The sequence below is a fragment of the Bubalus bubalis genome, chromosome 9, assembly GCF_019923935.1.
Source record: "Bubalus bubalis isolate 160015118507 breed Murrah chromosome 9, NDDB_SH_1, whole genome shotgun sequence".
Taxonomy (NCBI): domain Eukaryota; kingdom Metazoa; phylum Chordata; class Mammalia; order Artiodactyla; family Bovidae; genus Bubalus; species Bubalus bubalis.
In genome coordinates, this window is record NC_059165.1 from 58,523,612 (window position 1) to 58,547,076 (window position 23,465).

The 23,465-nt window shown below is 52.5% G+C and overlaps 2 protein-coding genes across 29 annotated transcripts in view; one reads left to right on the forward strand and one right to left on the reverse strand.

Annotated features, from left to right (window-relative positions):
- Positions 1–6,138, forward strand: part of DIAPH1 (diaphanous related formin 1) — a 110,743-nt gene extending 104,605 nt beyond the window's left edge. For 4 of the 6 annotated variants that reach the window (XM_044947560.2, XM_045166573.1, XM_006062670.4 and 1 more), the window contains one exon: positions 4,185–6,138. In XM_044947560.2, the coding sequence (XP_044803495.2) occupies positions 4,185–4,339 (155 nt within the window). In that variant the 3' untranslated portion in view covers positions 4,340–6,138. Of the gene's footprint in view, positions 1–1,007; positions 2,532–2,562; positions 2,607–4,184 lie in introns of those variants that run through there. The other 2 variants (XM_044947561.2, XM_044947559.2) reach the window with 2 other exon arrangements.
- Positions 6,139–8,095: 1,957 nt separating this feature from the next.
- The window catches only part of LOC102402606 (protocadherin gamma-C3), a 173,799-nt gene continuing 158,429 nt past the window's right edge, over positions 8,096–23,465 (reverse strand). For all 23 annotated transcript variants that reach the window (XM_044947566.2, XM_044947565.2, XM_025294034.3 and 20 more), the window contains 3 exons: positions 23,263–23,321; positions 14,965–15,053; positions 8,096–10,072 (listed from right to left, as the gene is read on the reverse strand). In XM_044947566.2, coding sequence (XP_044803501.2) covers positions 9,846–10,072; positions 14,965–15,053; positions 23,263–23,321 — 375 coding nt within the window. In that variant the 3' untranslated portion in view covers positions 8,096–9,845. The remainder of the gene's footprint in view (positions 10,073–14,964; positions 15,054–23,262; positions 23,322–23,465) is intronic.

The following is a 23,465-nucleotide window of genomic DNA, read 5'->3' on the forward strand; positions in this document are numbered from 1 at the left end:
CTTCCCAGGTGGGAAACCAGGACTTACAGGCTGAAGCAGCAGGGATTTTGGTAAAACCTAACCTGTCAGCAGAAGACCTGAATTAGTCAAAGTACTGTTTCCCAGTGCAAAAAGGAGGAGGGGGAGACTTAGGTGAAAATGACAACTACGTGCTTTTAGAATTGGCTCCATCCTTATCTTTCTGGGCTCTGGGGTCACTAAACACACTGGACATATCTGGGAGAAGCTCTCAAGGGAAACATTTCTTGTTACTCTGATAAGCCCTGTAGACATTGGTACATTCACTTCCGAGTAAGTGGCTTGGAGCCATGAAACATAAGGCCAGGCAGCACAGTTGAGCACCGAGAGCACAGGTCTAGACGGGGTCAGAAGACCCAATGTCAGATCTAACTGATGCTGTCTAGATTACTCGAGACAAGTTTCTGGGACTCAGTTTCTTCATGTCTAAGAGGAGAGTTGGGTTAAGAGGAGAAAAGAAAGGTTGGACGCAGAAGACCACACTGTAAAACTGTAAAGGCTTTGGTGACGGGGTTTCCCTGAGTGGCTACTGGACATAGCTGGTTCACCCTTTGCTTGGCTGTCTCTGACTACTGCTGCCAACTGGCTGCCCTGCGCCAGAAAGCCAGAGTGCTGTCACACAGGTCTGCCTTGCAGCCCTCCTCAATCCCAGAGAGGCAGCTGTCCATAGTCAAAGACACTAGCCTCTGCCCTAGGATTTAAAGGAATGTTTTAAAAAATCTTCTGGTCTCTGGAGACCCAAGGGAGCGACCAGTGTACAAAGACCCATTGAGGAACTGGAAGAGGAGAGTGACTATCAGGGCTGGTTCATTAAAACTGACATGTAAACTGCTGTGATCTGCAGGGCGTGGGAGAACAATGCTGTGAGTGTCAGGGGGAAGAATCCATGTGATTGTATTACAGCAGATATTTCAGGCTGTCTGAGTCAGCTTCTGGTTTTAGTGACTCAACTTTATCTCCATGTCTGAACTGTGGCTTCTTATATACAGGCCATCTGCTCACTGGGATAAAAGTGAAGGGAAGAAAGAAATTCATCTCCGTCTGCCTTTCCTTCCCCCTGCCACTTCCCAGCTTCCTGCTAAGCTCCCCCTACACGGATAGAACCTTAGAGTTGGGACCAGCTCTAAAGATCTCCAGTGTTTAGCAGCTCACCTTCTCTTAGGTAACAGGGCTTGAAACCCAGATAAGGTCTTGCCAAGATCTGCTGGTAGAGCCAGAACCGGAGCCTGCTTTTATGAATCCAGGTCCAGGACTCTTTCCACAAGGCCTGTGTGAGGAGCAGGAAATGATGGTGAGCCCTCTGTGTGGGCCAGAAATACTCTTACACTCTCCTTCTGCCAAGGAGATCCTGGATGTGGTGAAATCGGTTCAGGGAAATTTCCGATGTCCACATGTCTAGAACTTCAGAGTGTTTCCTCTACCACCACTTATATCTCCCTCCACTTGTGTATTAATAAAAATAGGACAGGAATTAGTGCTTCAGACAGGGCTGAGCTCTTCAGGGGCGACGACTGCGCACCTGCCCCAGTTTCCTCTTCCCTAAGGAAGCTCGTTAACAAGAGTGCTTCCTCCGGAGTAGCAGTTCCTAGCCTGTTGTTTTATAAATACCTTTTTCTAATTCATCTATGCCTGATTTTGCTGGTGTTTTTATCTGGCTCAGCCCTAACGTGTAGGGATCTGGCCTCAGAGAGCTTTGACCAGTGTCTCAAGGTTAGGGCTCCCTGGTCCCACAGAAGCAAAAAATGCTTCTGCAGCTACTTTTCAATAGTCTCAACAAGTACGCAAGTTAGGGAAAGGCTCGGAGGGCATCTGCTGGAGGGTCAAGCTGTGGCCCTGAAGCTGGGGTGGCGGCCAGGATTCCTTGATCCTGTTCCCAGTTCCCACAGGAGTTTTCTTGTTCTGACCTTAGGCCACGTCAGGTATCCCCACTTTCTAGGCTTAAAAGGGAAATTTTGGTCTTTCCCGACTTACCTTCCACTCCATTTTTATGAATCTGTAATGCATCAGCAGCTTTTTTAATCTAGAAGAATATAGAGACATGCTTGACTAGGTACAAACTGTTATCTTCTGAGTTGAGAGGAAGAAACCCAAGAGAGAAACAGCTAAAGATACTTCCCACTTGAATTCTGACTTTGCCCACGTTGTCCAAGGTGAATGCTCCTGTAGTTCCTTTTCCCTGGGTCCAGAGTCAGGAAGTAGTATTTTAACATGTACTTAGCCCTTGAGTCACATACAAACAAATATAATTGGAATATTTTCTCAACTGCTGGTGACTGAATTCGAAGAATCAGCCACCACCTTTCCAGACATGAGAAGTAGGGTCCTAGAGGAGGGAGTATTTCAAAAAAGAGCAAAACCCAAGCAGGTGTGAAGCAGATTTTGCTGGAGGTAGAAGACCATCCTGGTCGCACCCCCATGGGCCCCTTCCCTCCCTGCTCAGCCCGAGGCAGCACCACAAGCGACGTGAAACCCTGTGGTCTCCACCGCGTGCCTCCGCCTGTGCCTGCCAGCCAGGCTCTTCACTCGTCTTTCTCCTCTTACTAGACAATCCCAGTCCCTGGGAGGAGGAGGAGGAGATCTATAAATTGGTAACCCATGGGCTTGCCGTGTGCTCCCTCTTACCTGTGCGTAGACTCTGGGTCACGCTTCTGCAGAGGCCGACAGCCCTGGGGAAAGCCCGGGCCCCCGACCCTGTTTGGCTTCCATCCCACCTCAAGCTTTTTGCTGGTCCCAAGAAGGCAGGGTGGACGCTTGCTTCACTGGCTCTTCAGGACCTCTTCCTTCCTGCTCGCACCCGCCGCTGCCCTGTCCTACACTCGAGAGTGTGGCCTTCTGTCCTCTGTCTGCTTCTTCAAGGTTTAGGCGCTGCTTTCTCCACCCAGCTTCCTGTGACCCAGAGCTGGGTTTTTTGTTATTTTAATTGATGTGTCAATCACATTCCTAAAATGCACCCTTTTAAAGTATACAGCTGTGGTTTCAGTATACTCACAAGGTTGTGCAGCCATCACCACTAATTCCAGAACATTTCATCGCCCCCAAAAAAGACCCCATGCCCATTAGCAGTCACACCCCCTTTAACTCCTCCCCCAGGCCCTTGCAACCACACATCTACTGTCTCTGGATTTGCCCATTCTAGACATTTCATAGAATGGGAATTACAGCATCTGTGGCCTTTGTCTCTGGCTTCTCTGACTCCAGGCAGGCTGCTCTTTGTGCCCCACAGTCTCTCTGGGCCGCTCTGAGGCCCAGGAAGTGGCAGACAGCTAGAGACAGGCTCGGTCCCAAGGATCGGCTTTCCACTTGAGAATACAGGACCAGGAACATGGAGTCTATGAATTAATGAGTGTCTGGGGCAACTCCCAGCAGTTAGGACAGGAACTTGTGGAGGGACAGGTTCTTCTCTTCCTATTTAGGGTGGCCACTGAAGCTTCACTAGCCCTTAGCCTGTCAGGCTGAGGTCTCTGTAGGGTTCCTCCTGGCCTCCCCGACATACCTTCCCTCACCCTTCTCCCTTCACACACCCACACACACTGCACGCCTGCCCTTGGCCTTTGGATCACCACTGCTGCCCTTGAAGAGCTGGACAAGAGCTCGCTGCGTGGGCATGGCCCAAGCCGGAGGGTTGAACACAGGTGGGGTGGCCTCATGTGTGACAGTGCATGGCTGCTGCTCCTCTCTGCAGGAGCCCCTCTGGCCGCCACACAGCCTTCCCTGCCCTGGGCTGGCTGACAGTGATTTTGGCCTAGGAGCTTCCATGAGGACTGCCAAGAAAAAAAAATACTACTATTGTTTACTAAGCTTGAGTCTGTTTACATCCAATGACTCTCCAATGAGAAAACAGATTTTGAGTACTTATCCCTCTCCCTGCTGATACTTGAGCCCCGCTCTGTCTGCAGAGCTGTATTTACACTCTTTTACTGCTTGTCACAAGGAATCTGAGAGCCAGACTTGCTCTCCCGCTTGTACCGTGCTCTGCCCCCACTCCTGCCCCCACAAAGGTATCTTCCATGTGTCCTTGGCTCTCTCCCCATCCTGTACAAGAAGGGCCTCTGAACTGACCCGGCCAATGCGTGTGCATGGCTTCTGGCCGAGTATCTGCCATAGAGATGGAGAGGGATTGGAAACTGGCCTTCTGTGGACGGGATGGCTTGTGTGTTCTCTTGCAGGCGTCAGGAAGGCAGCGTGTGCAGCCACATCTCAGCTAGTCTCAGAGCTGACCAAGGAGGATGCCATGACCTGTGTTCCTGCCAAGTTGCCTAAGAGTGAGGAAGTCCCCACCATCCTTGAGGAGACCACAGAGTTGCTCGGCCGTGCAAGCTAAGCCAGGTCCTGGGGCCACGGCAGCTCCTCGGTAGAGCCCTCGACTGTCCCGCCTGCAGCATGTGCCTGAAGGGTTGCGGAGGTGTTCCTCTGCGGTGGCCGCTCCCATCACCCTGGCCGCTCCCATCACCCTGACCCCACCTTACTCTCCGGCATGCTGCTCTCTGCCCATCGCACACAGCTTCAGCTGCCTGGAGGCCAGAAGGAAAGGGCAGTGTGGGGGGCCCAAGCCCAACCGGGGCAGTCCTGGCTCTTGTTACCAAAACAGGCTCCGTGTTTGCTGCCTTAACCCCAAGTGTCTCCACTGTTCTCCGGGGCCTCATCTCAGACAAGGCCCACCTGCTCTCTCTGCCCCTGCCTCTCCAGTGGGCTTTGCCTAGGTCAATTGTGCTGGGTTTGTGCTTTTCTGTTGTGTGTTCTCTGGTCCTGAGAGCAACATGGGCTTAGGAACCTCTGGGCTCCATCCCCCAGCTCTGCTCTGCCTGCCCCGGCTCCTGTTGTCTGTTATTGGTGGGGAGGCACTGGGAGGTGCTTCCAAGGAAGTGGGGAGCAGATCCCCCTCCCACCCCACCATTTGAGAAAGACCTCCCCAGACAAGGAGGACCTGCCTAGGCCAGGGCCTGGGGGCGGGCAGGCGGGCAGGGCAGGGTGGGGCGGAGCCGCCCCCAGCCTGCTGCCATGCTGTGCACCTGCCCTGGCCTCTCTCAACCCTCCCCCGTACCAGCCCCCAGCGGCTGAGCCACGGGCCCTCCTCACGCCCTCCCCAGAGCTTTGGTCTCATCTGAAAGTGTGGGCTGTCCTGTGACCATCCCCACACCTTACCCTCTGTCTCCAAGGAAAGGGGAGGTGGAGCCTCCTGGTTGAGAAATTGTTTTGCAAATGGATCTATTTTTATATGAATTTTTTTTTTTTTTTTTTTTTTTTAAGAAAAATAAGCCTTCCTCCTTTCCCCTCCATAATATAAGAGGCTTTGATGGCAGGTTCCAGAGTCCCTGGGATTTCTCACCACAAGCCTCAATTCTGAGCAAGGCCCCTGGACCTCCACTCAGCCCTGAAGCCTCTGGGCCCTCGAGGCCAGTGCAGACTCTCACCCCCAACATCTGACTCAGGGGCCAGAGGCGGCTCTTCTCTGGTTGAGCTGGACCAGGCCTAAGCGTAATAGGAGCTCTCAAACAACAAAGAGTTTTTATAAATTTAATATATTTATCAAGCCAAATGTGCAGATGCTAACTGGACGCTCTGGAGAAGTGGGCCCAGGGACGCCCCACCCTGTTCTCTCTTCAGCAGTGGGAAGGCCACATGTTTCAGTGGGCACAGCCACAGGAATCTCAGATTCTCTGGCTAAAGGTAACACTTTGCCCTCCTGTGCTCCTCTCAGCTTCCCACCACCCCCAGGTAGGGGGCGAGAATGGCACTGGAAAGGCCTGGCCCTAAAGCATAGTTCTTAGAGCAAGGGGAGCTTAGGAGACCTCAGGCGCCCCCAGGGAGGCCTTGAGGCTGGGCAGAAGGGTTCTGGTTGCTAGAGCCTGTGTGCAAAGGGGCACCAGCAGCCCCCTGAGCTAGTGCTGGGAGGACTATGGTGGGGGGGGGGCCTGCTACTCCCCTCAGTTCCCTCCTCCCTGCTGACATCTGGGGCTTTGACCCTTTCTTTTTTAATCTAATTTTGCTAAGATGCATTTAATAATAATAATAAAGGGACAAAATGCAAACCTGTTTCCCTCGCCTCTTGGGCTTCTGGGATGTCATCACCTCCAGTTTGTTGGGTTTGTTTCCAACTGTTAATAAAGCATTGAAACAGTACTGCCTTACAGCTTCCTTTGTGAATTTCTGCATTCTTCACTGTCATCCAGGCTCCTCCCCGGTTGTCCTGCCTCAAGCCTGTGACTGACTGGACAATCATCAGAAGGGTGGCGGCACCTTCGAGTGCTGGCTGAGTGCAGGGCTGGCTGCCTCTGTAAGGGAGTGGGGCCCCAGTTCAGCCCCTGCCCTTCTGCATTGCTGCCTGTTAGCTCAGAACCCTTTTCTGGGACCCCACCCCCACCTCCCCATGACTCCAGACCTCACCTGCCGTTTCCTGGCAGTACCTGGGCCTCTCTTGCTAAGGGAAGCCTGTGACTGCCATTCTCCCACATTCCCCTCCCTGTGGACACACTTGGTGGCCACAGACCACCTTCCCGGCTAGGGCTTACCCTGGGGTGGGAACCTGAGCCTGCCCAGTAGAGGTCAAAAGACAGATGTCTTGATACTCAGACTTGTTTGAGCACGCAGTGGCCTGCACAAAGAAACCTTACAGACCAGACCAGGATAGATAATAAGGCGGGGCTTGGAGAGGACACGAGACCATTTGGGCAGCTCTGGAACTAAAAGCCTCATTAGGTAGCCCTGCAGCCTGGGCAGCTATCTCTCCAGGATGTCTGGGGATGTGGAGGTGGGCTCCCTGCGTTCTTCCTCCCTACCCACGGAGGCCGTGCATTTCTGGCTTAGGCCGCACAGGCACACGCACCAATGAGGGGACCAACCACAGCTGCTCACACGCTCTGCTCTGCCAGTCTCCTGCCGCACCTGGAATACAACCAGGGCGACACCCCGCCCTCTGCAGCCTGGCTGTCAGAAACAACACCCTGCTTGCATCTCAGGCCGCGCACACCACCCTTCCTCCCCCGCAAGAAGGCCGCCCCCAGAAGCTTATGTGGAAGGCTCGGTTTCCATGACAACGGACTTCAGGCGCTGGCAGACGCTGGCAGACGCTTGACCCCGCTCCAGGAGTACACAGGATGTCCAGAGACAGCCACCCCCACCCTGCCGCTGGGCATGCCCTCACCCTCACCGACCCGACCTCATAACCATAGTGGGTCTTTCTATCCTTCCGCGCCTTGTGGCCTTTCCTCCCACTCTGTTGCCTGCAGCTTTGGCAGCAGCAACCTCCAATCCGTCTTTCCTTGGAGGCGGCGGGAGGTGGGCTAGGCCAGTAGTGAAAGCGCGGAGAAAGGAGGGAGGCCGTTTGGTCTGCGGGTAATCCGATGTCAATCCGATGTCCGGTGTGCCCTCTGTCCCCTGGACGCCCCCCTCCCCCTTTCCTGCACACACGCAAGGAAGCGGCGAACCCTGCGTTTCCATGGCTTTGCTACAAAAAGTGTAACCTAGAATGTGAATTCCAGATGGGAAAACAGGGGCAAGCTGTACACTGGGCCTCTGGCATTCCCTCCCTCCCACCCTCGCGGCATTTCCAAGCCCCCTGAGGTGGGGGGAGGGGCGGGGGTGGAAGAGGGCGGGCAAAGGAGAGTCCACCCTCCTCCCTCGCAGCCGGGAGGGCGCTCAGGGTGGTCACTTGAGCAGGGAAGGGGCGGAACTCGGGAAGCGTCCACGGCCCCCGCTCCAGCTCTGTGTTCAGCGCGCGCCGCCCCCTCGCACGGGTCTGCTCTTCTGCCTGGAGACAGCGGCAGACAGACAACTGCGCACTGCCACGTCGCGCTCAGAAATCCCTCCTCCACTGCGGACCCGCAAGCCGGTTACACACACAGCGTACAGTCCCACAGGCACCATTACGGTCAACCAGACACCCATTATATGTGCACAATCGTGCTGCACGCATACACAGCCGCATTTAACAATTATACACAGATACTCAGGCAGTGACACAAAACCGAGACGCAACGCAATCATCGCCTCCCGATCCCGCTCTTCTATACTACTCTGAGCTCATCACTTTATCCATACACGCCAGGACCCCCCATCTCTTACACAGAAACAGCCCACCTTTCAGAAGAAACCTTTTAATTTTTCAAAGAAAAAAAGCCATATAAATATTAGAGTATAAAACGCGTGAGACACAGGAAGGGGGTGGGGTCGGGAGCTACGTGACTATGCAAAGAGAAGCGCTTAGAGGAGTCAGTACGCGGGAAGGGGGTCGCCGCAGCGCGTGGACACAGCACAAAACACAGCACGGGCCGCCGCGGGCGGGTTCGGGGACAGACGGCTGCGCGGAGCCCGCCGCCCGCTCGCCATCACGGAAAAATACGCCGCACTATACACTATTGGTTATTCTACACCAGCCGAAAGAGGGAGGGGGTTCCTATACTAAGTAAGGGCCGGAGTGGGGTTCTCGAGAAGCCCCGCTGGTTGAGCGGGACCCTGGGGGCAGAGGGGTGAGCAGAGGAAGATCTATGCACAAGGAGGCACTGGGGGACTTTAACCAGGCTCTAGCCACGAGGGGGCGGACTGGGGGCCTGGGCAGTGGCCTTCACAGAGAAGGAATGGCACCTGGCAAGGTGAAGGGCTGGGGCCGCTGGGGCAGGGGGCGCCCTGTGGAGAAGCCCTGATCTCAGGCTGACACTTTCTGTCCACTTGGTCCCTGCTCTAGCTCCCGTCCTTCCCAACCCAGGGACCAAAAATAGCCGAGCGGGCCCCTCCGTCCCTACTGGGGCCACACGGATCCTTCCACAGAAGCACCTCTGGAGTACCCAGCACCCACAGAGGCCCCTCTGACCTCTCCAGGGGACCTGTCCCAATCCTGTTCAGAGCTGCCTTGGACCACAAGGCCAGTTCAAACCCACCGGTTCTGGAAGCTCAGCCCACCGCTGGCTGCCAGGCTGCCCTGTACATGAGAGATGAGGGTCCAGCCTGGGGCATGGCTTCTGGCTGGAACCTGGGGATCTGGTCCATATCCTGGGGCATACAGAGCCTCCTGCAAGACCCTGTTAACTGACAGGACCAAGCTTTGTCCACCCCCCATCCACACCCACACCCTTCTTTATCTCAGCACCCCACACTGTCTCAGAACATGCAGTGGGGTCTCTTGTTTGGGGAGGGGGAAGTCACAGCATGCAGTGGGAACATCAAATGATGACAAACAGAACAGAAGGCTGGTCCCCAGGGTGTTGGGAAGAGGCATGGTAGCAGAATGCCCTCCCTAAATCCAGCAAGCATCAGTACCATGGGAATGGTGACCATGTCTCCCAAAAACTTGAGCTTGGTCTCAGGTTCTGGAAGGAGGCGAAGGGACTGGCACCAAACCATGCTTTTGGGGGAAGTTTGAGAATTGAAGGAGAGGTCAAGAAGTCATGATGCCCTTCCAACTCTTCAGAACTATGAGCCTTTTTAGGTCACCGGGTACCTCAACACCCCAACCACCTTAAGAAAGAGAAGGGTGGTGTAGGCAGGAGGGAGGTCGGGGATGGGCCTGATTGAATTTGTAAGATGGAGGAGTTCAGCTGTAACTGAAGGGGGTGTGATAAATGGTGTCTACACAAACCCCACTACCCCCATGGGCACAGCAAGTGATTGGATGGGGGTTCCCAGCAGAACTCCCTTTGCATATTCAATCCCCTGGGGGCAGGGAGGGGGGTGTTGACCGGGCACTTGTTTCCATTTCCCAAGGGGAGCATGGCCTGGGCCCCTACCAGTTTCCTGGGGGTGAGCCCTGAAATCCGAGGCTTGGGCACAGGTAGGGAGAGGCTGGACTGGTTGGGGAGGGAGGCTGCCCTGTGGCTTCGGGCCTGGCCTCCATGTTACTTCTTTTCCTTCTTGCCCGACTTCTTCTTGTTGCCATTGCCCCCTGCCGGGGCCTTGCCGTCACGCTTGCCAGCTGCGTTGGTCAGAGTGGCGTTGCTGCCAGGGATGTAGACATTCTGCCGGTAGTCGGGCACATGCTGCAGGGTGAACTGGGGCCCGTAGCGGGCACTCAAGCCCATGGTGCCGGCGCCCCCTCCCAGGGTGGAGCTCCCATCAGCGGCTTCTGCAGAGACAAGGGAAGGTCAGGGGCTAAACCTCAGGGTCCCCAAGTCCCTCTCTTCTAGCACCAGCAGGGAGAGCAGTGGACATGCCATCCTGACCCACAAGGGTAGAACTAAGAGGCTCCAGAGTGGCCACCTAGGTTTGTTTTCCCAGCTCTTTTACCTACTAGCCAAGCCTGCCTTAACCTCCCTGTCTCTCCTCAGATTTCTGAATTGCAAAATGAGAATAACGGTACCTACCTCCTCTGGTTTGGTGAAGGCTAACCAGGATTACAAGCACCTTGTAACTGAGATTACATACATCAAGCACCTGGAACAGTGCCCGCTGCCTGGTGAGGGCATCAAACACGCTAGCCATCATCTCTCTCCAGGCTGAGACTTGGCTCTTGAGCCCCTGCCCCAGCCTTTCTCCGGGCAGCCTCTCTGGTCTCCATGCTAGACCTCCACGGTTCCTGCAGGTTCCTAGCCTGTTTCACCCAGTGCCAAGCACAGAGTGGGCACTGAGTCATTCTGTTTTGAGTGAGGGGTGGGGGCTCCTCCAGGGATTCATTTCAGAACAGATGCCTACTCTGTGCCAGGAACCTTGCTAGATGCTGCGTGTGCATGATGGTCTAACCTGCACGCAACACTCCAGGGAGGTGTGTGCTAGTACCCTGCTATAGAGGTGAGAGAAGTCAGGGTCAGAGGAGGTAAAAGACTTGCCCAAGGCCACACCAGCCAGGACAGGGGGGGTGGGAAGGGGTGGGGGTGAGGCCTAAGTACATCCTAGGTGTAGCTGTAGGGTATGGTCACCACCAGCAGAGGCCTGAACCTCATCACTACTCTGAGGGTGAAGAAGGGGAGAGGCTGAGAAGATGATGACTGACCAACTGTCTTAGGTCCAATGTGGCCCCAGGCTCACAATGGCAGAGTAGGTGACATCACAGAGCCTGGCTTCCTGCTCTGCACAAGGAGAAACTGGGGTCCCGAGGACTGCAAGTTCCCTGGGAGCTTGACAGAATCACAGCCTTTCAGAATCTGCATTTGAACACCGTATCCAGGTGACACGTGGCTCCAGGTGATGTGTGGCATGTTGAAGGGAGAGAAATACAGAAGACCCTACTTCACTGAGGTTTTGTGAGGATTCCAGGAGAAAGTGCTTCACGCAGTGCCTGGGCACTTGGAGAGAGCTCACTAAAGGTTTGCTGTTGCCAAAATCACCATCAGCCTCATCACGGTCACCGTCACCATACCGGGTGTCACGGCTTCTCCCCTCCATGCCCCCTACCTCCAGGGGGTTAAAAAAAAAAAAAAGAACAACACAGGGTTTTGATGACTCCGCTGAGTTCAGGGGGGCTCCTGTTGGAGTCCTCTGGCAGCTAGAGAGTTAAAGCACCAGACATGCCCAACCCAGACCTGTCCAGCAGAAGGGCTCCCCGACCTGGCCTTCCTCTACCCCCACCCTAGACCCTGGAAGTGCACAGGGAGAGTGACTAAAGCCAGAGAGGCTGAGTAATCCTGGGACATCAACCAGGGATTGAGAAATAGAGAGACAGGAAATATTTTCATAGAACAGCATCAGAGGGGGAGGGACGCAAGGGAAAGCAAAGGAGAGAGGAGCCCCAGTCTTTCCGCCTCCTCATTCCAGGCTCAGGTTTCCACAACCTCCATTTCAAGTCCCAAATCCCTACGTCTGGGGCCTTCAGGGGGCGGGGAAATGGGCTGGGTGGGAGGGAGCAGAGCCCACTTTCTTCTCTCCTTCCCCTAGCCCTTTCATTCCACTGACATTTCTACATTTTCTCTAATTAACTCCAGGAGGGAGCCGGTCCTCCACCACCCCGCCCCTCCCCGCTGCCTGGGAATATAAGTGCTGGGGGGAGGGGCCCAGATCTGGCTTCAAGAGCCAGGGTTCCCAAGTGATTTAGGGGCAAAGAGGGGAGACGTCAGAGGCGCCAGTGAGAGAGAGAGGGGGGAAGAGATGGGCACCAAAAGGGGGAAGGGAGGCAGAAATAGAAAGATAGGAAGGGTGGGATTGGATAACTGGAAGCTAGGCCCACCCACATCCTACAACACACCCAGGATCTCTAAGAAGCACCCGAGCAGACAAAAATGACAAAGCCTGCCCCTGCCACCCCCTCCCTAGAAGCACAGACCTGATGTCGGCCTGCGTTATGGGATGCACTGAGGTGGGGCTAGCCAGGAGGGAAGAAGATTGGGAAACCCAGGGTGTAACACAGAAACAGGCCGGCCTGGAGTTCTGTCCGGTCAGCTCTGCCACTAAGAGCCAGCCATATGACCTTGACCGAGGTCCTGTCTGACCCCAACCTAAGTTGGACTGCAGGCTTTCATCTTCTGCAGAATCAAGTCTGCAGAAGGGCGCCCCCTTCTAACCTGCAAGACTTAGTTTGGGCAGGAACTGGGATCTTCCCTGAGCACAAGGAGAAACAGACTCTGAAGAGCAGCAAGAAGCTGGGGGTCCTCTGGCCTGGAGGAGGTTAAGGCACTGCCCACCTCCACTCCCCTCTCCCACTCCAACCTCACCTCAGGGAAACGGCTCCCAGCCCCAGCGTTCCCCCTCTGCCCTGCCGTCGTCCCCACGCAGGGGCTGAAGGCAGAAGCTACGAACAGCCCGGAAGGCCTGCTCACTCATCAGGGCATCAGGGCGGGAGCCACAGACCACAGCCTCCTGGAGAGCACACCTTCTCCTCAAATGTTTATGTAAAAAGCCTCCCAAGGTACTTATTCTCCCCACTCACTTGCCCTCAGCGGCCCCACAGGCCTGGCCGGGCTGGACTCCAGGAACCTCTCTGGCTCCAGGGCCAGGAATCGGGTGTGAAGTGAGAGTAGGGCCTGACCCTGCCACCTCCACCCCCAGGGTCCATCCCCCAGGGCCAGGGTTTACTCCTGGGTCAGGCCCTGTGTGGGCTGGAGGGTGGAACCCTGACAGGGCAGGCAGCCTGCGGTGACCCCAGGGACCTCCTGGGAGGGTCTGGGGCTATAAATACTGACTCCGTTTCTGTTTTTAAAATCTGGATTTAGGCTAAAAAGGCTGCTTCCTGGCTTTAGGGTTTAAAGCCACAACGGCTAAATATACCTTACTGTCTGTTTACTTCCCTCAAGAGTCCAACTTGGCGTCTTCTCAGACCCCACCACCTGCCTCTCTCATACTCAGGGTCTGGCCTCTCTAGAATTACAGCAGCCCCCGCCCCGCTGCCCCTCCCCACCCCCTGAACCTAGGCCAGCCCTGTCTTCCCAGAAGGCTGGTGCCCCTGCCGCTGCTCCCTTCCTCTTCATCAGCCATGGGCCTGGCCCCCACGGCCTCACAGACATCCAGGGAAGCCTTGTCAGATTAAACAAATGAAAATAAAGGATGATCAGTTAAATGTGAATTTCATGTAAATTTTTTTTTTTTTTTTTTTTTTTAGTACAGTTATGTCCCAGTTCTAACATTTGGGACCTACTTATGCTAAAATACTATTTGTTGTTAAAATTTAACTGGCCATCCTGTATTTTATCTGGAACCCCAATCTGGGAGAATAATGCAGCATTGAGAGAAACCTGTTCGCCTAAAAGGGAAACTGAGGCTGGATGGAAAGGCAGAGGTGGTTACTGGAGCAGACAGGGCATGAACTTAGGAGCAAACTGGGTTAGAATCTCCAGTCTGCAGCTCAAAATGGGGGTCTTCGAGCAAGCAGCTTCTCAGTCCCCTCATCTGTCAAATGGAAGGACTCAGACCTGCCTTGCAGAGTTGTGAGAAGATCCACCGACATGAGGCCCACCAAGCTTGCTGAGCGTGAGCTGGGGCAGCATGCAGGCACGACGGCAGCGATGACTGCTGTGGCTTTACCTGATTCTCCACTAACCAGGCCTCCAGAGACACTGGACAGTGGGGCTCTCAGCTCACTGAGTGAGGCCAGTGCCTGAGTCCTCCGCCAGCCTCCATGTAAGCCCAGGGTTAGTCGCTCCAGAAGCTAGTGCTTATTAACAGGCATTATTCTAATTCTACCTTCTATCCCACCATGGGTCAAAAGAGACCACCATCTATCAATTTTCACCACTGCGGACTTGCGCGTACTTTCACCCCTGTGCCCTTCCTCTCTGCCAATCCTGTCCCGAGGCCCCTGTGACACTACAGTGAGAGCTGTTGTTCCTGTACCGATGTTACAGTTAGTGAGACCGCAGCCCAGAGGGGACGAGTCACTTGCTGGAGGACTCGCAGCCAATAGGTGGTGCCAGGACTGGAATCCAGGCCGGCCTGCCTCCAGAGCCTGCGCTCTTCGGTACTAATGATGTCATTCTCCCTCCATGCCCAGGACTCTTGGCTGTCATCCCTGAGGAGTAGCATCACCTGAATCTCTATCGTTGAAGGTCTTTGTTACCTTGTGGGAAAACCAAAATCCTGCTCTGGAAGTGGGGGCAACAAAGAAAAAAGAGAAGGGGTCCCACAGGTCCGGCGTGTGTTTCCTACTGGGAGTATCCACACCCACTTCCCTGGCTTCAGGGCGGGTACGGAGCAGGCTGCAGGCCCCAGTACTCCGTGCTTTGCCATATCGTTTCACTGAATCCTCACAGCAACCCTTTGAGGTCTCTGTTCCCACTTTCTTGATTGAGGAAACTGAAGTTTAGAGAGATTAATTGATCAAAGGCACAAAGATGGCAAGTGGCAGAGCTAGGACCCAACCTATAGGTGTCCCTTCCGGGGCAACACTTGTAAACACTGCTCCCTACTTCTCCTCCAAGGATCTTTCCTTGTTCACTCCCTCCCTCAGCTACTCTCTAACCTGTCTTTATCCTGGAATTAAGGGCTGTTTAGACCAGCTGACGTATAGGCTGGAAGCCAGTCTCGGGGCACGGTGCTGTGGGATGCATCCCAGGACCCCAGGTCTCCCACTCCACACGTGTTGGCACAACTTACCACTGGCGGAGGCCAAGATCATGGCTTGTAGCATCTCTGTGTCGAACTGATTGTTGGGCCAGGTGCCGGTTTCATCACCATTTTGGGATCTGTGGGAAGAGTGGGCTGCTGAGCGTGCTCTCCCAAGCCACCCCACCCCACCCCTTTCTGTCCCCACTCAGGGCCCCCAGATCTAGTGCCCAACCCCAGCTCTCGCCCAAGACCTGCCCCTTTCAGCAAGGTAGGAGGGAGCTTACACAATACTTCAGAAGCCAGACCCCACCTGCCAGTCCCCCAAACCAGCTTTCTACCTGTCGTTTCAGACACCATGGCCCTTGGAGGGAGCGGGCAGGACGCACTGCAGCTTGCCCCCTGACCCCCGCGAGGGAGCAGTGGCTCACAGTAAGGGAGAGCAGACCCTCTCCAGAGGACAGTGGAGGGTGGGAAACAGGAGAGAACGTGCCAGAGCTAGGGAAAGGCCTGAGAACCTAGACAGAACCCAAAGGCAGAGGCTGGGGGAGAAGCTGCTAAAACTCAACCCTGATATGCTTTGGGGGTTCACTCAGGCCTCAGGATAAAATCCACAGGCGCCTGAGAACCAGCCCTTCCTATTTCCCAAGAACCCCACTCCCAGCATTCTATCGTGAACCCTTTCTGAGTCCCATTCCTGACTCCTCACTCTCTCTTACCAGCTCCTTTTGGTCAGATACTGCTCCCTAGAATGCAAGCTTCCTACCTCTGCCTTGGCAACATGAAGCAAATAAGTTTGTCAGAGGGGAGCCCTGAGCCCACCCAGGCGGGGTTAGGTGCCTCTGCCGTGTTCCCGCCCACTGCCTGCTCTGTGGCAGCTCTAGGCCCACTGGGACTGCCACTGTCCCCCCCCACCCACCCCCCCAATCCGCTCCACCACAGGCCCAGTTCCTCGAGCTTTGGGAACAGGGCTGTGCCTGTTTCCTACTGAAGAACCTAGTTAACAACTTTAGATGCTCTAAACACTGAGAAAAACACAAGGTGATTCATAATTGTTAAAAACGTTAGCCTGAACTCTAAGGAATGGTACCCCGACCTGGATTTTTTCCCATAGTAATTTTACTCCTATGCTTTTAAGAGAATTTCCAAGGCTCAGATGATTTCCATTTTCGAGGGGAAGCGGAAGCAGCCTGACACAGTCTATTAGTTGACCTCTGCACTGTCTGGAACACTGAATTCCTCAGGGAATGCTTGTTGCCTGAATTAATGAGGAGAGCCCTACTGAGAAAGTTAGGCCACTATGAGGTAAGAAGCATTTTGCACCAGGGGAGGGGCTGGAGGGCAGGCCCTGAAGGCAGGCAAGTTGGGGTGGGGGAGGGCAGAGTGTAAAAGTGTGTGTGTTTGTCCCGGTGGCCTGGCCGAGCAGAGTCAAGAACAGCTTTATGCTTTTTCCGAGGTCTGTCCTTGCTTGTGGTTTTTTCCTGATCTGGAACTCGCAACTCAGGCAGCGGATGCGTCTAAGGCCCAGACCAGCTGCCGAGTGGCGCCCTCTTTGCTGTCACAGCAAAGGTAGAGTTAGGGCTGGAGGAGAAGGCAGGCAGGTCATTTCTCCCTCTGCAGAGTGGCAAGAGCTGGAACTCTGGGTTCACTTATTCAACCAGTATTTATTGAGCAATTATTGTGTACCAGACACGGGGCTGGGTGCTGGGTTTGTAGCTGTGAACATGATTGAAATAACCCGGTGTTCAGAATCCACTGACAGGCTGATAGTAAATAATTACACTATCACTGAATTGTAATTGTGACAAGTGCCACGGAGGCAGAGAGCAGGGATGTAAGAGTACTGACCTCATCGGGGTTAGGGAGCCAGTCAGTGCAGGCTTCCCCAAAGAAAAGACAGGGAGTTTAAATCTGAAGAAACCATCCAGGTGATCTGGAGAATGACAGTCAAAGAAAAGTCGAGGATAGAAAATCAACGCTCTGTAACTGCCGATGTAAAGACCGATTCAGGCAAGATAGCAGTGAATACTTAAATATCACCCACAGATCACTGGCTAGTCACCAGCACTGTGAAAGCACCTTTGTAACACGGAGATCTGGGGGCACCGCTTTAACCCGGTGAACAAACTGAGCATCACTGACCATGAGACAAACCGACAACATATGACTCCCAGCACAAACAGCAGCGTCCCCCCAACAGTATTCCTACCAGACTGCGTGACCTGACCCCACTGTGAGAAAATGATCCCCGAACACAGACTCTGGGATGTTTGGAAAGACAATTGGCCTGGAGTCTTTAAAACATGTCTATGTCATCACACACACACACGCACAAAACCTTCAAAAGGCAAGGAGGCTGTTTTAGATTAAAGGAGATGAAAGAGAGGTAACAAGCCAATGCAATTTACGCTCCTTGATTGAATTCTGGCATTAAAAAAAAAACCAGGTTAAAAGGACATTTGGGGAACGTTTATGAAAATCTGCTAGTGGACTGTGTATTACTGCATTAATGTTAAAGTCTTCAAATGTGAGCATTCTTTTGTGGTTATGTATGAGAATGTTATTGTTATCAGGAGAGAGATACTGAAGTATTTCGAATGTTTTTAGGTTTGCAACTCTCAAATGGTTCAGAGGGTGTGTGTGTGTGCATGTTGCGAGAGAGAAAAGAGAAAATAAATGTACAAAATTTTAACGACTGATGAATCTAAGTTTAAAAGAGTATCTGGATGTTCATCATACTATTCTTTCAACTTTAAGAGGTTTGAGCCATTTCAAAGTAAAAACTCGAGCGATACAGTAAAGTCAACTAGGAGAAGGGTAGTGTTGGAAGAGCTTTCCAAGCAAAAGGAGCAAAACGCCCCAGCCTCTGAGGCTGGGCAGAGCTCAGCGAGCTCAAAGCTCTAACAAAGCCAGTGTGGCTGCTACGGGACGTGGTGGTGGGGCTACAAAGTGTACACTGGAGATTGTGTTCTTATCCTAAGAGCTCTGGGAAATCTCTGAGGTATATAAAAGGGGGTTGTCAATTAAGTATTTAAAGATCACTGTTAAGGTAGGTAAACTCCTCCAACTTGAATTTTTTATTAAAATATTTTAGTTTCTTTTACTGTTATCTTCCAGATGTCTAAATCTCCAGTCTGTTGTACTGGTAATTTAACTCTGTAATAGAATAGTTTGCTGCCAACTCTTTATATTAAGTAATTTTTAAATATTTGTAATATTATTGAGTGACTAATGAACCATTAAGTTCTTGGCATTAAAAAAAAGAAGATCACTGCTGCTCCCATGAGAAGACTGAGGGATGGGGGGCACCTCTGGGAGGGCAAGAGCCCAGTGATGGAGCCTCAGCCACCTCTGTCTCCATGACAACCCAGGAGTCCTCACTTGCAGGCAGACTGAGCTCTCTCTGGGCTCGCCTGAGGGGGCAGGGCTGAGGCAGGAGGGCTCAGGCTGAGACAAAGGGCCTAATGTGGATACAGTGGGGAGAGCAGATGGGACGAGCAGCAGGGGGCTTGGAGCGGACAACAGGGTCAGACACCCTGTGCTGGTGGGTGATGGTGTTGAGGGAATGAAGGTGAGTGGAAAGGTGGGCCTGGAACAATGATGGACTGGGCGGGGCTGGAAGGAAGGTTCTTAGGAAATGACTGAAGGCTGGAGGCCAAGCACATGGGCAGGAGATGAGTAGAAAGAGAGTTCTTATTGAGCCGTTTACTGACAGCTTCTTATTTCTGGGTACTGGGCTGACTAAATTATATACATATTGTCTATTTCAGCCCAACAAACACCCACAGGTAAGTGTTATTATCCTTATTTCCCAGCGGATGAAACCGGGGCTCAGAGAGGTTGAGAGACTTTCCCAAAATCACACAGCTGGCAATAGGCAGCTGTTGTGAAATCACACAAAACTGGCCTAATGTGACTCCAAAGCCTACGATCTTATACATAACAACATACTGGGCTTCAGCAGGGATAGGAACTCTTCCAGGATTTGGGGAACAGTGAAAAATAATAGTGAAGGAGACGGACTACATCTAACTGACCATTTTCCAAGTGTCAGTGCCTGTGACAGGCCCTAGGATTTAAGAGACGATATGATCTTGCCCTAAGGAGTTTGTATTCTGGTGTGCTGGGGGTGTGTGTGTGAGGGACAACCCCAGAGGCCAGTCTGTGGTTGAACGCTCCCTGCATCCTACTCAAAACAAGGAGAAATATGGGGAAGTCACCCCTGACCTTAGCCTGGGCTTAACTGTGTTCAATCTAAGTGCATGTGTATCTTTTTAATGTAGTAAAAGCCTGTCTGTATCAGCTAAAATGTTTACCCATTAGAGAGGCTATTATGCAATAATTAAATGACTTATGAAGAACTTTTCTTATGATGTGGTGCAAATAGAAAAAAAAAAACAGGCTACAATATTGATGGACAGTATGACCTCAATTACTAACAAAAACAAACAAAACTAGTGAGAAATATACTACTTGACTGGGATTAAAATGTGGTGATATCCTGTGAACAAGTTTGTGATCAGTTTGTCTAGATGATCAGATTTTAAAAAGCAGCAGCGGCAGAAACAAAAGAAGCAAGAGCAGAAAAAGCAAGAGCAGCCGCTTGCGCATGCTAAGTGTACCAAGAAAAAAGTTTGAAACACATTTAAAAATATTAAGAGAGCTTAAGACATCAGACTCTCAACCAATTATAAAATGTGGACCTTAATTTGGATAAGCACACAAACAGGTTAACAGCAATATATAACTGGGGAAATCTGAATACAGACTAAATATTTGATGATATTAATTAATATTATTATTACTGTTAATCAATTATTTTTAGTGTTTATGTGTTTAAAAAATGAATCATCTGTGAAAGATAGTGAAGACTGATGAAATACGATGGCTGTGATTTAAAATAATTCGGTGGGAGGAGGGAGACGCGAAACAAGTCAGAGGGTTAGTTGAAGATGGACAGTGAGGCCAGAGAGGCTCATTACACCAGTGTCTCTACTCTTGCCTAGGTTTGAAATTCTCTGTATTAAAAAAGTTAGTGGTGGTTTCCCTGGATTGTAAAATTATTAGTGATTTTAAAAACTGTTTTCTCTATTTCTCTCATGTTTCTATAATGAGCAAGGATTATGAGCAGAAAAAAGTAAATTGCTATTGGTTTGTTTGTTGAATGGCTGCCCAAACAGAGGGAAAGATAGTGTCCCCTGCGGAAGGCAGAATAGAAGGGGAAGGGCAGTGTGGTGCCATCAAAGCAGAACAGTGTGGGGACCAGGGGAAGCCAAGTGGAGAGTCTCCTCTGGGCAGAGGCTGGGAACAGCGGCGGGGAGGGGCCTGGGGCACAGCCTGAGAAAAGGAGAACTGGCTTGCTGGGCTCAGGCTTGAGACAACAGCTGGTGGGACTAGAAGCCAAGGAGACAACCTGAGCATAGATGGTGGAAGAAAAGAGGAGCCCCTGGCAGGCAAGGACTTCAGAAAACTCCCTTTTGTCCAGGCAAGGTGCCACAGCACTGGCTTGAACCTGAACCAGGTTTACTGAAGAACTCAACACTAGTCCTGCTCTGAACCTGGTGTGCCAGTGGCCGAGATGGGCCAGAACCAGGGTTCACCTGAATGAGAGAAACCGCCCTTCTTCATCCTCTCGCTCCCCTCGACTCATCAGAATGGCAGCAGGGAAAAACTCCCACCACTCTGTTGATCATGAGAGGGCTCACCACAGGGCCTTGGCAAATGCTCTTTCCTCCACCTGGAATGCTCTTCCCCTTTCTTTCAGCTGGTTGATTCTCAACCTCATTTCTTCCTGATGTCCTCCTGCCCCCTGGCTAGGTCACATCCCTATTGTATACTCTCAAGACCTACTGTATGCTCTTCATAGCACTTAGGATAGCTGGAATCTCTCATTTTTTTTTGAGTAATTATTTGATTAATATTTGTCTCCCTCAACACACTATAAACTCCCTGAGGGCAGAGATTATGTCTATCTTATATCTCCTATACCTAAAACACCACCTGTTACTATTTACTGGATGAATGACAGAGGGAAATCACAGTTGTTGAACCAGGCCCCTAACAATGATTTTGTCTGGGCCCCTGTTGCAGCTCAATCAGAATTGTTGATTCTGTCCCCTTCAAGCTACCCGAGGAAGGGAGAATTCCTGAGCCTTCTCCTCCATCTCAAGAGCTCCCACCTGTAGTTAGGCTACCAAGTCTCTCATATAATGAAAAGGGACTTGAGGGTGGGGTAAGTGCCCCAGAGGGCACATCCTAATCCACTGCTGAGGCTGCCAAGGCAGCAGTGAGCTCTGCTTCAGGGCTAGCACGCGGCCTGGGGTGGTGGAGGGCCAAGGAAACACAAACTGCCCTGTATTTCTCATCACCTCAGCCAAAACGCCACTTCTCCTTCCTCCTCCCTCATTACACTCACACAACTGTCTTAGAACTTACTGTGATTTTTAACTAGAAATGTTTTTAGTGTAATTTGTTGTCAATTTTCTGTCTTCCCTGCTGGCATGGAAGCCTATGAGTACAGGGATCGTATCTGCTTGTTCACTGTTACACACTAGTGTTCAGCAAAGGGCCTGGTTCATAGTAGATGCTCAATAAATATTTGTTGAATAAATAAATACATGAACGAATAAACGAATGACCTAATGGATAACCTGCAGGAAGGCTGGCAAGACCAGCAGGGAGAAAGGAGACAGCGGGGGTCAAGAGGAGGGCAAGTGCAGTCCAAATCGTCAGGTTTGCTGCCTTGTAGGGGCCTCAGCCAGGAACTGCCTGAGACCAGGATACCAGAGGCAGGATTCAGAAGCCCGGGACCTGAGTCTCCACCTTGCACCAAGGTGTCCTGGGCTCTGGTGGCAGAGGACTCAGCACCTGTAGCATTTGGATGGAACGTGGGCAGCAAGTGTCCAGCTAGCAAGGAGCTGGGAAGGCAGCCCAAGCTTGCCCCACCCCCACCCCCATCTTCTGGGCCTATTGGACTCCACCAGGCTCCCGACTTCTAACAGGGAGGCCTGGCCCAGAGCCCACCCCTCTCCCCTCAGACCAACTGCAGGTCTTTTGCTGAAGTCCTCCCCCACTCCACCCCTGCCCCAGGGTGTTCCTGTCTTAGCAGGAATTCATACCAGATTGATCTGGGCAGCTGGGGCAGCCTGGAAGGGAGGGTGTACTGGGGACAGCAGGGATCAAAGGCTCTGTGTGTGAGGGGCAGGGGAGGGAGGGCGCCTGGCGAGTACAGGCGCCTATGTGTGTGCTGGCTTGCCCACAAGTTTTAAGAAATGACAGACAGGGAGAGGGACGCAGAGTAAAAGTCAGGATAAAAGACCTAGAGATAAAGAAAGAGCAACAGAGAATGAGGCAAAAAGAGACAGAAAAGAGACTTAGATATACAGAAACAAAGAAACACAGGCTGAGAACAGAGAGGAAAGCAAAAATAGTGAGAAATACAGATTGGAGACAGAAGAACACTAGGAAGTGATCAAAGGAGAAGAGGCAGAAGAGAAGTCAGGGACAGTGAGAAGAAGGCAGAGACAGAGAGAAAAGGAGAAACAGAGACTGAGACTAAGGAGGAGTCACATTTATTCATTGATTCTACATTTATTGAGCACCTAGCCATAGCAGGCGCAGCGAAAGGCACAGATCAGTGCAGGTGGACACGAACGGTAGGGACCGAGACACAGCAATAAAGACAGAAAGAGAGAGAGACGAGGAGGAGGGAGAGGCAGACTAAGATGGGCTCTGAGCTGAGGATGATTGAGAGTGGAGAGACCAGAGGCCTGCAAGCGGAGAAGGCAGGGCCAGGGGCCTGGGCGACCTGTCCCTCCAAGGCGGCTCTCCCGCCTCAGCCCCACCTGCAGCCACCTGGCTTCCCTCCCCTCAGCCTCAGCTCCTTCTTGCAGGCTCTGGAGGAGCCTCTGACTACTGACAGTTTCTCCTCTCCTCCTTCTGTCCCAGATTCCTCTGCCTGAACCCCAGTCAGGATAGAGGGCAGCCAAATCTGGGCCAGGGGGACGGAGCCAGATAGGTATAAAAAGCCTCCTTTCCACCCAGAGACCAACCTTATAACCATGCTTAGCTCCCACAGAGCCCCCAAGACACAAGAAAAGGTTTGTGTGGTGGGGCTAAGGGAATGGGATGAATGTGTGTTCCCAAAACAGCCACATTAGGAGCCTCTTCCTTCTGGGGTTTGTGCACCAGCCCCCAATACCCCAAAACCTTCCTGAAATCTGGAACTGAGGGAGGAAGCCGTTTGTAGCCAAAGCTGAGCCCTCCCCTTCTCTCCCCCCATCTCCTCCCACGTCAGCACTGAGGAAAGTGCCGCAGAGAAGAGGGTGGGCTGGAGAGGCAGTCACCTACCCGCTGGTGCCGGGTCTCTGGGCCTGAGAGAATCGCCAATCCGTGTTGGGTGGGGCTTGCTGTGGAGAAAACAGAGGGAAAGAGGCTGAGTACCCAAAAGGGCTAAGGTGAGGGTGGGGAGGGCTCATTTTCAAAGATAAATTATACCCTCAGGTCTCAGAGGTCTGAGATCCCAAAGAAGTAAAATGACATTTATCCAATCA